Here is a 12,441-nt window from a genome sequence, read left to right as displayed (position 1 = left end):
GCAATTTCCTTAAGTACCTATGCTTTGAATACTAGCATGATAGGTCGTTAACTGCCATGCTCTAAGAACACGGTAAAAGTCGAGTGATTTCATGTCACTCGTGAGTTATAGGAGTTGTACTGCTCTTCTCACACTGAAATGATAAGGATGCCGGGCGGGACTGTGTTACCCGTGTTGTCCTGTCTGTGTAGATTCAAGTGATCTAAGGTCGAAACGTGTGGTATCCGTGTGTCAAGTTTTTGAACGAACCACACACATGCTAGGGACATGGGACCGGTAAGCCCAGTACATGATTGAAATGGGGAGGACCTTTAGCCTGCTTTCCTTGGAGATTTCTTTCCCTTGTGTACATATGTGGGTACAAGCGTGAACCCGGACGGCTTAGTCCGCGTGTGTTCCGGCTAACCTTGTATTCCTAAGGGAGTAGGATCTGGCACCAAACTGTGGATCGAAGGGAAAATCCTGGGATGTGTTTGCCCTTTTTAGCAGACCTTCCCATGTGTGTGGGTTTCCCTTGTAACATTATAAAACTCGGTTCGAACTGTCCGCTTCTTGCGGTTAATGAGACTGCTTGATATCTGTGCTGCATTGAGTAACAAGTGAAATGGAAAGTGATGATCGAAATCGATGATTGCAATAATTGTTTGCACAACTTGTTTGATTAGATAGGTTGCTTGCCTAATAAAAAAACTTAATCAGGCTAAAATATTGAAAGTAAGGATTCAATCTTAGTCACTTTTTTGGCAAAACAAACCCACTAGCCAAAAGGCTTGCATGTCTAGAAGTCGGTGATGTAGTTTTCACCAACAGATAAGCCTTTCTGAGTATTAGTATACTCAGCTTGCTTGTGGCTAAATTTTTCAGGCATGAATGTTGAAGAGGTTGCTGCCAGTTTCACATGGCCTAGCCAGCTCCCTCCAGGATGGACGGTCGAATGGGACATCCTTAGGCGAGGATCGTGTGGAGTGACATCACGGCAGACTTCATCGTGATGTTACCCTCTTCCGACGCTAGTTATCGTTGTCTTATCCGTACTATGAACTTTTATCCGCTACAATGACTATTTCCGCTGCTCTTGAACTTTAAGTACTTTGTTATCTCTAATCGAACAGGTCTGTAATAACTTTAATTTAGCTCCTATTGGAGTTTTTAATTCTGTGGAATGTCGTAATCTCTGGGAATCGCCATCATGCGAGCGTGTTATTTCGATCGAAAATACGTGGTTTAATCGAGCTTGACTCAACGGATCTCCATTTTAATCCGATTTAAGTGTACAAACCCCTCGGTAGTTCCTGGTGCACTTAAGTTGGATTAATCTCGGGTGGTTCCGCCACACTGGCCTTCCAAACAAGACTGTTCCTAGTTCGCATTGCAGTTGGAAAGTTTGTCTTATCTTCTCTTCCAGCACACCTAGGGCTGGACAAAATACTCGAAACTCGATAACTCGCTTGGATCGGCTCGTTAGTGGCTCGGCTCGGATCGGCTCGTTTGTATTTTGTAACGAGCCGAGCCAGCATGTAATGGAAAGCTCGAGGGTTGGCCGAAGCGGCGGGGACCCCCTGGAAGTAGGCATGACGAAGGCTCGGGGCCGGAGCTGATGTAAGCTCCGGAGATCTGGGTTCCGCCAGGAGGACCCGGGCTTACGTAAGCCCGGAGAGAAGCCGCGCGGGATAGCAACCGAGCTTACGTAAGCTCGGGGCTCCTCCGTGCGTCAGCCACGACGCCAACCACCGCATTAAATGCGGTGGGACGCTGCGGTCAAAAAGGGGGCGTGCCTCGCCGCCACACCGCGCCCTGTAGAGATGTGCGCCACCTACCCCACGCCGCTCGCTGTACGCACATGTCCCGCGAATTGCGCGACGTGTATCAACAGTTATAAAGACATAGTGCTGTACCCACGATCATGACATGGTCCGGTTGTACTTCCTACCTACCCCAGCATGGTCTGTTTGTACTTTCCACCTACCCCTTGCTCTATAAAAGGGGAAGGTGGGCTACCTTAGAACAGACTGAAACTAGACTAATCGAATATAGGTTGAACCCACCACACAGGCTGAGCCTTCTAGTTCATCTAGAGCTGTCAACACTTGTAACCGTTTCTCATTCATAGCCAAGAACACTCCAAAGAGGACGTAGGGTATTACACTCCGTAGCCCGAACCTCTCTAAACCTCTATGTGCTTTGTGCTTGAGTTGCTACCATCGTGCTTGTTGGCGAGCACCAGTCCCTACGCTCTTCAGTATTCTGCTCTCACTTTGTTGGGTACCTGTGTACCCCTGTGTCGCACACGTCGACAGGCTCGTTATTGGCTCGACTCCGATCGGCTCGTTTGTATTTTGTAACAAGCTGAGCCAGCATCTCAGCTCGCAAACGAGCCAGATCGCGAGCTAGCCAAGATATTGTATGAGTTCACTGAGGCAGTGAGGCAGTGAGGCACCGACCACTGTGCAGACTCCAGAACAATCGGCGACTCCACCTCCACGAGCAGAGGACTCTCTATCCTCAGCCCACGCGCCCACACTGACCTCGCGTCTTCGCCCAATCGCCCCTTCGCCTGGCTTGCTCGCGCCGCCGCCCCCCACGTCCTCCGCCTCCGCCGCCGCCTCGGCCCCGGTCTCGGCTTCGCCCTTGTCGTCGCGTCTGCGCCGACGGCCCCTCCGCCTCCTCCCGCCGTCCTTCGCCGGCGCCCCTCCGCCAGCCACCCGCGCAGGCGCGCAGCCACCTCGATCCGGCCCCGGCGCCCCTGCGCCACCACCCGCGCGGCCGCGCCGGATTTCCCTCCGCCTCTGCACACCATCCCCGGCCTCACCCCCCCCCCAAACCCACCCCATTGCACGGCGGCGCTGCTGCTCCTCTCGAGGTCCGCCACCTCCTCGGCGCCGCTGATGTATTTCATCTCCGGTGAGTACGCCTCTGCCCCCCCTCGTTTCCTCTGAAGACTCGATCCACGTGCTCTGCCCGTCCTTGGGGCTGTTGTCTTCAATCGATCCCCACAGGAGCTTGGGTGCTGTCGGATTCGTGGTCTCTCGGTCATAGATGCTTCTTCTCTCGCAGGAGATGAGCGTCTATAACATCAGGATCAACCAAAGGCTGCTGGACTGCACATATTGCGGCCAACCCCTCCGGCCTGACACTTCGGGTGGCAAAGCGTGGAAGGTGGGTGAGATCTGAGATGAGATCCCCGGCCCGGCCGCAACGTTTTTCTTTTCCTAGCTGCTCAACTTCATTCCTTCTGGGCCTTGCAGTGCGCTGGCGTCCACATCTTCTGTCGTGCCTGCGTCAGCCGCCACGAACAGGCATGTATCTCCTACTGCTCTTCGCTGGACCAAATCATCAGTAAGATGAAGTTTAAATACAATTGCTGCGACTCTGAATACATCCCCTTCCACGAGATCGAGGGACACCTGTGCGACATCAACATCCTTGTCCATCACGAGTTTTTCGCCGTTCGTGACTATGGAGAGTGCATCATCGACACAAGCGCCCTTGTGTGTTCTGAATGCCGGCTTCCTCTCCGACCTCCCATTTTCAGGGTGAGCTCATCTCTGATCTGATCTGACCGAATTAATTTGGATGCAGTTTGGTTTGATTTGGTTTTGGCTTCATGCTATCCTAACCTTGTTACAGCATCTCCGTAAATACATGCACGTTTGTAGCATCTGCTACCATCGTGGTGATTTCGCCAACTACCATCACTGCCACGACCTCGACTACCTGGTCGAAGGTATCTCGGTGGAATGTGAGGCTTGCAAAGAATACCTTCCATTCTCTACCTTGGCTTCACACCAGCTGGACGGTTGCTCATTCAGGCAGACATTGCCAAAGATTGCCCCAGGCATGCCTCCCACCTCTTCTCCCCTACATGGTCCATGTTTGCAGCCCTGATGGTTGTGCTTCAGGTTGTGCGCAATCTCCTCAGTGCCCCCTGATGTCTTCATCTCCGGTGAGTGGGCCTCTGCCTCCACCATCCGTTCCTCCGAAGATGAGTGTGTTTAACCTCAGGATCAGCCAGGGGCTACTGGATTGCACATATTGCCACCGAGCCCTCCTGCCTGACAGTTACGGTGGCAGAGCATTTACGGTAGGTGAGATATGAAATGAGATCCCTGCCTGCAAAGTTTTTGTTTTTGTTTTACTAGCTGTTCAACTTCACTACTTATGGGCCTTGCAGTGTGCTGGCAGCCACCTCTTTTGCCGTGACTGTGACACCCGCCATCAAAAGGCATGTATCTCCCACTGTGGTTTGATGGATGACATCATCATTCAGATGAAGTTCAAAAGCAACTGCTGCGACTCTGGACGAAAATACACGCCTTACTGCGAGTTTGCTGGACACCTGTGCACTACCCGTGCTGTGGAACAGCAGCTCAAGTCCGTTCGTGCCTGGAAAGAGTGTATCCTCGACACAAGTGCCCTTGTGTGTTCTGAATGCCGGCTTCCTCTCCAACCTCCCATTTTCAGGGTGAGCTCAGCTCTGACCTGATCTGATCTGATCGAATTAATTTGGATGCAGTTTGGTTTGATTTGGTTTTGGCTTCATGCTATCCTAACCTTGTTGCAGCATCTCCTTGGTAACATGCCCGTTTGTAGCGCCTGTTACCACCGTGGTGATATCGCCAACTACCGTCACTGCCACGAGCTTGACTACCTCGTCAGTGGTATCTTGGTGGAATGTGAGGCTTGCAAAGAATACCTTCCGTTCCGCAACTTGGCTTCGCACCAGTTGGACAATTGCTCGCTAAAGATTGGCCCAGGCTCAAGGGCCCGAAAAAACGTGTGTGGTAATACATGCATGCCTCCCATCTCTACTCCCCTACTTGCATCCATATGGTTGTTTGAACGGTGCTCATCATTTTTGGTGTGGTTTTTAAGCGTTAAATAAATGTGCTGGGGCAGTTTGGAGGTATTTGTGATGTTTGCGTACTACGTCTTTGTTCCCCAACTTGTGGAAGTGGAGGTGGTGAGTAATGAACTTTATCCTCATTTCAGATGAAGATAAAACCAAAAGTCCTTCGGTGGGCAGCAATAGTATCCATGGTATGTAATTCCCCCAATTATTGGTTGCATTTTACTCTTTAGGCTATTTGTGCTACTAGCCCTTGAGTCTTGCTGACCCTTATTGCCCCACTGTGCATTCTGTTTTTAAGGGAAAAACAAGCGAATGCCTCCACTCGAGGTTGGTAAAATGGACAAGCACATTGTTCACAGTGATGAGTCTGGGAATGATGATGACTCATGTGATGATAACCATAACCATGTAAGTTTATTGGTGATGAAACCATTTGTATGCTCTTAAGCTACATGTACATAAAATTGGATTGCTGATTCGTTATGATTAGACCCAAAGTGGTATGTGGACTTATTGTTGGATGATGCGCCACATTTGATCTATGGATTTTTTTTTTGAAACCCTAATTTTTCCAGGGCACGTGTGAGCATGTGTTCAGTTGTGAAGATGATTCTATTGACAAAATGGATGAAGGGAAGGAAGTTGAAAATGTGAGTTGGGTGGTTGTACTTTTCTCTATATGCATCTTTAGCATCAGTTGATTCTGTTATGAATAGCACTATACCACTATTCAATATGAGGGCTCTAGGCCCGAATATGTACAGGTACAGGAGTTAGCAAATATGCACAAAACCCCTCATAGAACGGGGAAAATACAGACACAACATATACATCTAACAGATTCATATGCTTTGTATGTACCCTAGCCTCATATTGCACATTTATTGAAAAGAGTTTCCTGTGTTCCATCATGTTCTGTGCCCTTTAAGAGAAGAAAATTGATAATAGGTCCCTTAGTTGAGGTTATTAGCGATATGCAGCTTCACGGCTCACACTCGTGTTTTCTTTGTTTGCTTGTTCATTGTAGCCTGAGACTGTGAAAGGAGTGACCGAGAATGCCTTCAAGACACCTTGTGAGAAAGCAGAGATTGCAATGCCGAATGGGCAGAAAACAGGTACTTGTTGCCGTGTTGAGTGCCTACCTAGTTTTTATCTAATATGCTTTCTTTATGGGTTAATTATATATGTGCCATTGTAGAGTTGGCTTATTAGGGATGATCGATATGTGCGTTTATGTGACTTATGGGCTGAAATCAATAATAAGCATGTTCGATTACTCAACAATAAAGTGATAAACATGTGGGATTACATTACAACTGTGTTGGGGAGTGTTAGGATATAGCAAGGTTCAAGAAAGTGCAATTAAGCGTGTGATTAAGTGTGATTACATGCTAAGTGCAAGGTCAGCGCTTTGCTTTAGCCCTAAGAGGTCAATTAAGCGGCCTCCGCCGTGGGTTGCTCCTCCACCATTGCTAGCTACCTCTGCCTCGGGTAGCTCCTCCACCACAGCTAGCTCCCGCTGCTGTGGGCCTTGTCAGCGGACAGCAGCTTGAGGCCAAGTAACTCAACCTGCCAGCGCAGGAGGTGGTGCAGCGGTGTCGGCGTGCATGTAGCGGGCACAGACTGCGTCGTGAAGCTCCGTGCTGCCCGGCGGTTGGGTACGTTCGAGGTGGCTGGCAGCAGCTGCCTGCTGTTGTGGCAGAGATAGGAGAGAAGAAAAGGTGGTGGCTGGGTGCTGCGTCCACTGGAAGAGTGGTCTAGTGGAGGTTTTAGCGTAAAGAAACGTGTGGACGTGGTGATATGGTGCAGGTCCAAATTAAATAGAAGCCCATACCACCCTTTTCCCTTTACTTTTACATTTCCTTCACCATGGAGTGCTGATATATTGATAAGGAAAATGAGTAAATATTTGACATATATATAATCATTGGCAAAGAAACATGTACATCTTCAAGACAGCTTCTTAATATGGCTACCAAGGCCAAGGGGTATCCATACTAAGAAGCATACTGCATGGATCAAAATTATATGTATGGCAAGAACAACAGCAACATAAACTGAACCTAATTTTCTCTGCATCAACAGCTTTTAGTGTTGATTGTATGAACACTGGGATTACTTTGTCCTTCAGGAAACATATGAAATTATCCAAAGGATTATATGAACACAAAGAATGCTTCTAGAAGTTCTGAAAATTTCCAGATTGTCAGCAATAGACATAAAGTAGCAGTAGCAGCGAGCTATGAGTTTATTCGAGATCAAAACAATTAGCAAGAATAAGAAACATATGTGACTCAGGGCTCAAAAAGGTGAAACAATATATATAAATTATAAAGAGATGTGAGGTCATGTGGAACAACAATTGCAATTAAATAAATAAATAAATAATCACTTGTTTATTCCTTTGATCCCTAGATGAACAGATAACCGGTTTAACAATCATTGACTACTGCCGTAAGATGTCAGTTTTCATCACTTTGATAATTAAAGATAAACCAATCAGCCACATAGGTGAAAGAAGCAGAAAGAGTGTAATGGTGTTACAACCCATGCTAGCTTCATCATGCAGATTGTTTCATTTTTTTAGTATTAAATGTGCTGGGCAATTTGGAGGTGTCTGCGCTCTTTTGCATTGTATCCTTATTCCCCAGCTTGCAAAGTAGAGGCTAACTCACAGAAATGAGAATATCAGACTTTATCCTCATTTCAGATGAAGAGAAAACCGAGAGACTTTCAACATGCAGCAGTTGTATCCATGGTTTATCATTTCCCCAATTATTTGTTGCATGTTTACTCTTTAGGCTATCTGTGCTATTGGCCCTTGAATCTTGCTGCCAGCTGAACTATATGTACATGTTTTTGTTTTAAGGAAAAAACAAGCGAAAGGCTCCTTATGGGGTTGATAAAATGGACAAGTACATTGTTCATGGTGACGAGGTTGGGAATGATGACTCATCCGGCGGACGGCATGGCGCTGTTGCTCAAGCACACGGTCGTCGACAAGGCCCGGCACTAGCTCATCGTCCCCCGCTGCCGTGGCCTTTGTTCTGCTCTTCTGGGCCGTCATGCTCATCGCTGGGATCGCCTACTGGAATTTCTTATGACGCTGACGGGAGTTTGTTAGCTGCCAGTAGAAACACAGCGTGCGGGAACTTGGTCTCATCGCGTGCTCTTTGTTTATGTTGTACTAACCGTCTCGATCCCCACTAATTACTTGAGAACTAACCATTCGATATCTCCAATTGAGCATCTACGTTTGTTCATATTGTGTTCGAAAAAAACGCCATTACAGATCGCATTTGCAAATAACAGCAGAGATATTGCTGGAATAATAGTCTGATGAAAAAAACATCAAATGAGATTTCTGAATGTATGAGTATATAAGTTATTCTATCCTCTTCCTAATGTCGTGTAGCATGGAACAAGAGTCGATGGCTTCTGCACAACCTACTGCAGTTTCTGTCATGGACTGTACGTGATTTCCCAGATTTCCAAATCACTGCCCCTCTCGTATTCTCTGATGTACTGAGGAATCTCTGCCAGATCGATCTGCTTTCCAAGGACACCCAGTTTGTCTCCGTGGATTGCATCCCCGTGTTCTGCAGATAAATGGAGTCAAAGGAAAAGGTGTAGATAGCTTGGAAATGATAATGGTTTTTTGTTAGCTAATTAAGCAGAATTTTGTTTTGCAAATAATTTACCATCTTGAGTTGCAAAGAAACTTCGGAAATGAGCGTAACCATTGGCCACAACGTCTAGTTCGTCCAGACTGAAGTTGTATCTCTTCTCCAGGGCCAAATACAGCACCTACAAAGTACAGAGGAGAACCTCAACTCATTCATAAAAGATTTTAACACTCTTAACTCCTAACTTTGGGGAAGCATGTTAACTCAAGACCTTGGAATTGAACAGTATAGATGCAGTATAGAACAATACCTTCTTAGCACCACTTGACATCAATTTCCTCACTGTGTCGAAGAACAAATCAGTGAGATCGTCACTGTAGATAACATCTGCGGCAAACAGGACTGTTGCTTCCTCAGCCTCATCAATTTCATCTACAGACCATAGGTACCTTAAACTGCATAGAGACACGTGAATGAGCCCAGTGCCAAAGAAACATTTGCCAAAACTGAAAAAAAAGTAGAAGAAAGACTATATAAAGGAGTTGGAAACTCCATCTAGTGTTTGCGCATCAAAGACTATCAGGTGGAAAACCTTTCCCAGCCCACCTTTCCCAAGACAATTGTGTCAGCACTCAGCACTATAAGTCTATAATCTTTCTGAAGAATGATGAAGGATCCCCTTCCCTAGAGCTAAAAGCCCCAAATGACTAAGATGTGTGCAGGTCAGAACTCAGAAGGTGCCTTCATTTACACATGAACTCCCATACTTTTGTGTCAATTTGGAGCCCATCCAACATATTATGTTTGCCTTTCAATTCTGCAATCAATTTCAAATCTACTCAGTTTGCCTACTTGATGGTGCTACTGACCTCTAAATTATATGGTTTCTAAACTGTATGGCAAATTAGTGTGTAATATTTTGTTTTACACAGGAAGTGGTAAAGGAACATATGATCTGATATTCAGTTTCCACTTAATTATACTGCTTATGAATCATTTTTTGCTGGTGCATCATGAACAATAATGTAAGTGAGATCAATTGGTGCAAAGAAAACCTTGGATCAGAAGGATCACATGTACTCACTGGTGGAGGCCATGACAATTTCCAGTCCAGTTCCCTTACACAGACTTTAGCTTCATCAAACTTTAGCGTACCAGAGTTGATGCAGACATTGGCCAAGCAATTATCTAGGATATCAGCACCTCTATCTGTTCATTCCCATTGGTAAACAATTTTTGTAAACACTGAAGATAGCAAAGTGGCAAAACATGAAAAAAAAATTGAATATGTAATGTACTTGGGTGTTGGAGGGAACTCAAATTATATCATAGAATCCACTAGTTATAAATATGGATTATTTTCCACCCAAAAGATAAACATGAATTCATCAAGTCGTGTCATATCAACCAAACATATATTGTGTCTTGGCTAAACTCATGAGAGTAGGTACTAACTGGGGGTTAACATTTCAATGATACAAATGATCTTAATATTCTCCCTTTTTAAAAATGATTTTAATATTTTGTATGGACTTGTAGAGTGCTTAAACAACTAACAGGCAAAGCACAGTACAATTACACAGAAACCCGAATCGACATATAAAATCATGAATTATCACCTGTTCCAGCACCAACTTCTATAGCAGTAACACCATCAAAGTCCGAAGATGTGAAGCTTTTGTGCAAAACAAAATCCGCTAATAGTAAGGCAGCTTTCCAAACCTGCAAAACAGTACCACCAATGAATAACATGAGTGCATGACAGAAAAAGGACAATGCATCCAATAAGCACCATGGACATTCTCCAAACCTGAAGGCCAACGCTCTTGAGCGAGCTGGTAACACCATGCTGAATGTGGAGCAGATGGTAGTCACTTCTAACTGAAGACCGAGAAAGCTTAAATGAGCAGCTCGCCAATCACATCAACACAACAAGCAGGAAGCAGCAATTGATTTACCATGTTTGTTTCTTCTCCTCCTCCTGTCAAGAAGGAGATCCCCATCCTCATCCACAGCAATGGCATCAGGCGAACCACCTTTCCAAACAGTGTCAATCATCATGTGACCACGACGAGAAATTCAAACACATATACACCAAACCAACCTCTACGAGACTACGACACCACCAACCAACGCAAGGACACATCCACCCCCACAGACTACAGTCCCGTTCACTTACAAGAACCACTTGTCGCCGCGATCGGCTCACTCCCGCCGCTTCCATCACTGCCGGTGTCCTCGGATGCTCCTGAAAACGACGAATCAAAGTTAAGGGCGGTACAAATCATCGCCTTGTCCAAGCAATCTTGCCTCGGTTAGCACCAAGAGGTGCAGGGAAGGTGTATGATGAAATGCGCGCAAGGAGCGGGAGTTGCTGGTCAGCTAGTACCTACCTAGGGGCTTTGAGGAGAAGCTGAAGCGGGAGCCGTGGATGCCGGAGAAGTGCGGCGGGCAGCCCAGGTGCACCTCGCTCATCACCCTGCTCCTCCTCGTCGGCTCCGCCGCCTCCGGCGGCTTCCATCTCGTTCGGCCGGCGGTCGCGGTCGCAGCGCAAACAGGTGGGCAGGTGGAAAACTTGTCGTCCTACTAGGCCAGAAAAGTTGGGCCATACGAATATGTGGCGTTCTTCTTTGGGCCTGATTATGGGCCTTATACTCTGGGTTGTGTCCATACAACAGCATTTTATTTTTATTTCCCATTTGAAACTTCACAGCGATTCCGCATTTGTGGCTTTCTGCGACAGCGCCGGCGGCAATTCTCCGGCGAGATTCAGTCCCAGGCGCCACGGACAGGGATCGTGTGTGGAGCTCGACTGATCGAGCCGCCTTCCTCCAGCAGACAGGTGATTTCCTCTTTCTATCGCCTGATGGCCACCCATCGAGCGCGAACCGTTCGATGAAATGCCTTTCTGGATTGGATTGGTGTGACTTGTTTAATACGACGCCTGATCATCCGTGCTCTAGATCTAGTTAGGGTTTCCAGTGGATGACCTGGTCCGTGAGACATTGGTTTGAATACTGTCTTCGAGATTGATGGTGATCTGAGCCTTCGAGGTAGTACAGCCGTACAGGCACCTGCCTCGTGCAGTACTCATACAAATAGTTCCAGAAAAATGTGTGCACTTCGTACCTTGAGCAAAGCAATGTTAAAGTGTATTTCAGATAGTACCAAACTTGGGTTTCTAGGCAAATGTCATGGCGCTTGTGGTTGCAGTGAGATTTTTTTTTTAAAATAAAATCGTGAACTGTAGCACTTGGGGTGGTTGAACGCTTCTTGCTTCATAAATACGTCGGTTTCTCTCCTTCCAAATGTTCCAGGCGGTGTACATCATCAGTGCCGCCTTCACTCTTCTTGTTTCCTTTGGAAGCCCCTGCAGTTCTGTGTTCCACCACCTCTCCAAGCCTCCTTCAGATTGTGGTACAGCGACTAAGTTCCCAGACCAGGTGGCCACCAGGCACCAAACTTCCTTTGCATAAGGGCAGAGCAGGCACAAGTGCTCCGCAGTTTCCTTCTCTTGGTCACAAAGGCTGCATTGCTCATTACACTACCAATTTCTCTTAATCATCTTGTCAGCAGTAAGTATCTTAGTCTGAACTAACAGCCATGCAAAGAATTTGTGCTTTCCCTCAGCGTGTGCTTGCCAAATTGCCTTTGCATTAAAAGAGCTGAAAGAACCCAAGAATTGCGCATTATAAGCAGACTTTGCCAAGTATTCCCCATTTGCTGTCCACCTCCAAGTTATTGTGTCTTCCTCTGAAATTAGCTGCTCTTGGGTAACAAGGTCCCAAAGTTGGACAAATTCAGCCATTTCCTCAACAGAGTTCATCCTCCATAAACCTCTAGTCCAGCTTTGGTTCTCTAATTCATCTTTGACCACTCTCTGCTTTCCCCATGCCCACCTGTAGAGGTTTGGTGCTATGTCCATTGGCGCTTGACCATGCAGCCAGGAGTCCTGCCAAAACTTTG

At 46.6% G+C, this 12,441-nt stretch overlaps 1 protein-coding gene and 1 pseudogene across 3 annotated transcripts; one reads left to right on the top strand and one right to left on the bottom strand.

The window, feature by feature from the left end:
• Positions 1-2,772: 2,772 nt before the first annotated feature.
• LOC120694352 lies at positions 2,773-8,091 on the top strand. Of its 3 annotated transcripts, none has more exons than XM_039977484.1 (12): positions 2,773-2,901; positions 3,055-3,156; positions 3,246-3,533; positions 3,657-3,835; positions 3,900-4,081; positions 4,172-4,462; positions 4,562-4,781; positions 4,990-5,037; positions 5,148-5,257; positions 5,425-5,499; positions 5,877-5,964; positions 7,719-8,091. In XM_039977484.1, the coding sequence occupies exons 3-12, from the start codon at positions 3,457-3,459 to the stop codon at positions 8,057-8,059; spliced, it is 1,611 nt and encodes a 536-aa protein (XP_039833418.1). In that variant the 5' UTR covers positions 2,773-2,901; positions 3,055-3,156; positions 3,246-3,456; the 3' UTR covers positions 8,060-8,091. The 3 variants fall into 3 exon arrangements, with proteins under 3 accessions (XP_039833418.1, XP_039833417.1, XP_039833416.1); XM_039977483.1 differs by having other exon boundaries at positions 3,628-3,835; positions 3,920-4,081; XM_039977482.1 differs by having other exon boundaries at positions 3,628-3,835.
• A 64-nt stretch (positions 8,092-8,155) lies between these two features.
• Positions 8,156-11,034, bottom strand: LOC120694353 (annotated as a pseudogene).
• Between the last annotated feature and the right edge of the window lie 1,407 nt (positions 11,035-12,441).

Source organism: Panicum virgatum, unplaced genomic scaffold, assembly GCF_016808335.1.
Source record: "Panicum virgatum strain AP13 unplaced genomic scaffold, P.virgatum_v5 scaffold_5128, whole genome shotgun sequence".
In the NCBI taxonomy this organism is placed as follows: domain Eukaryota; kingdom Viridiplantae; phylum Streptophyta; class Magnoliopsida; order Poales; family Poaceae; genus Panicum; species Panicum virgatum.
This window is presented reverse-complemented; position numbering and strand designations above follow the sequence as displayed.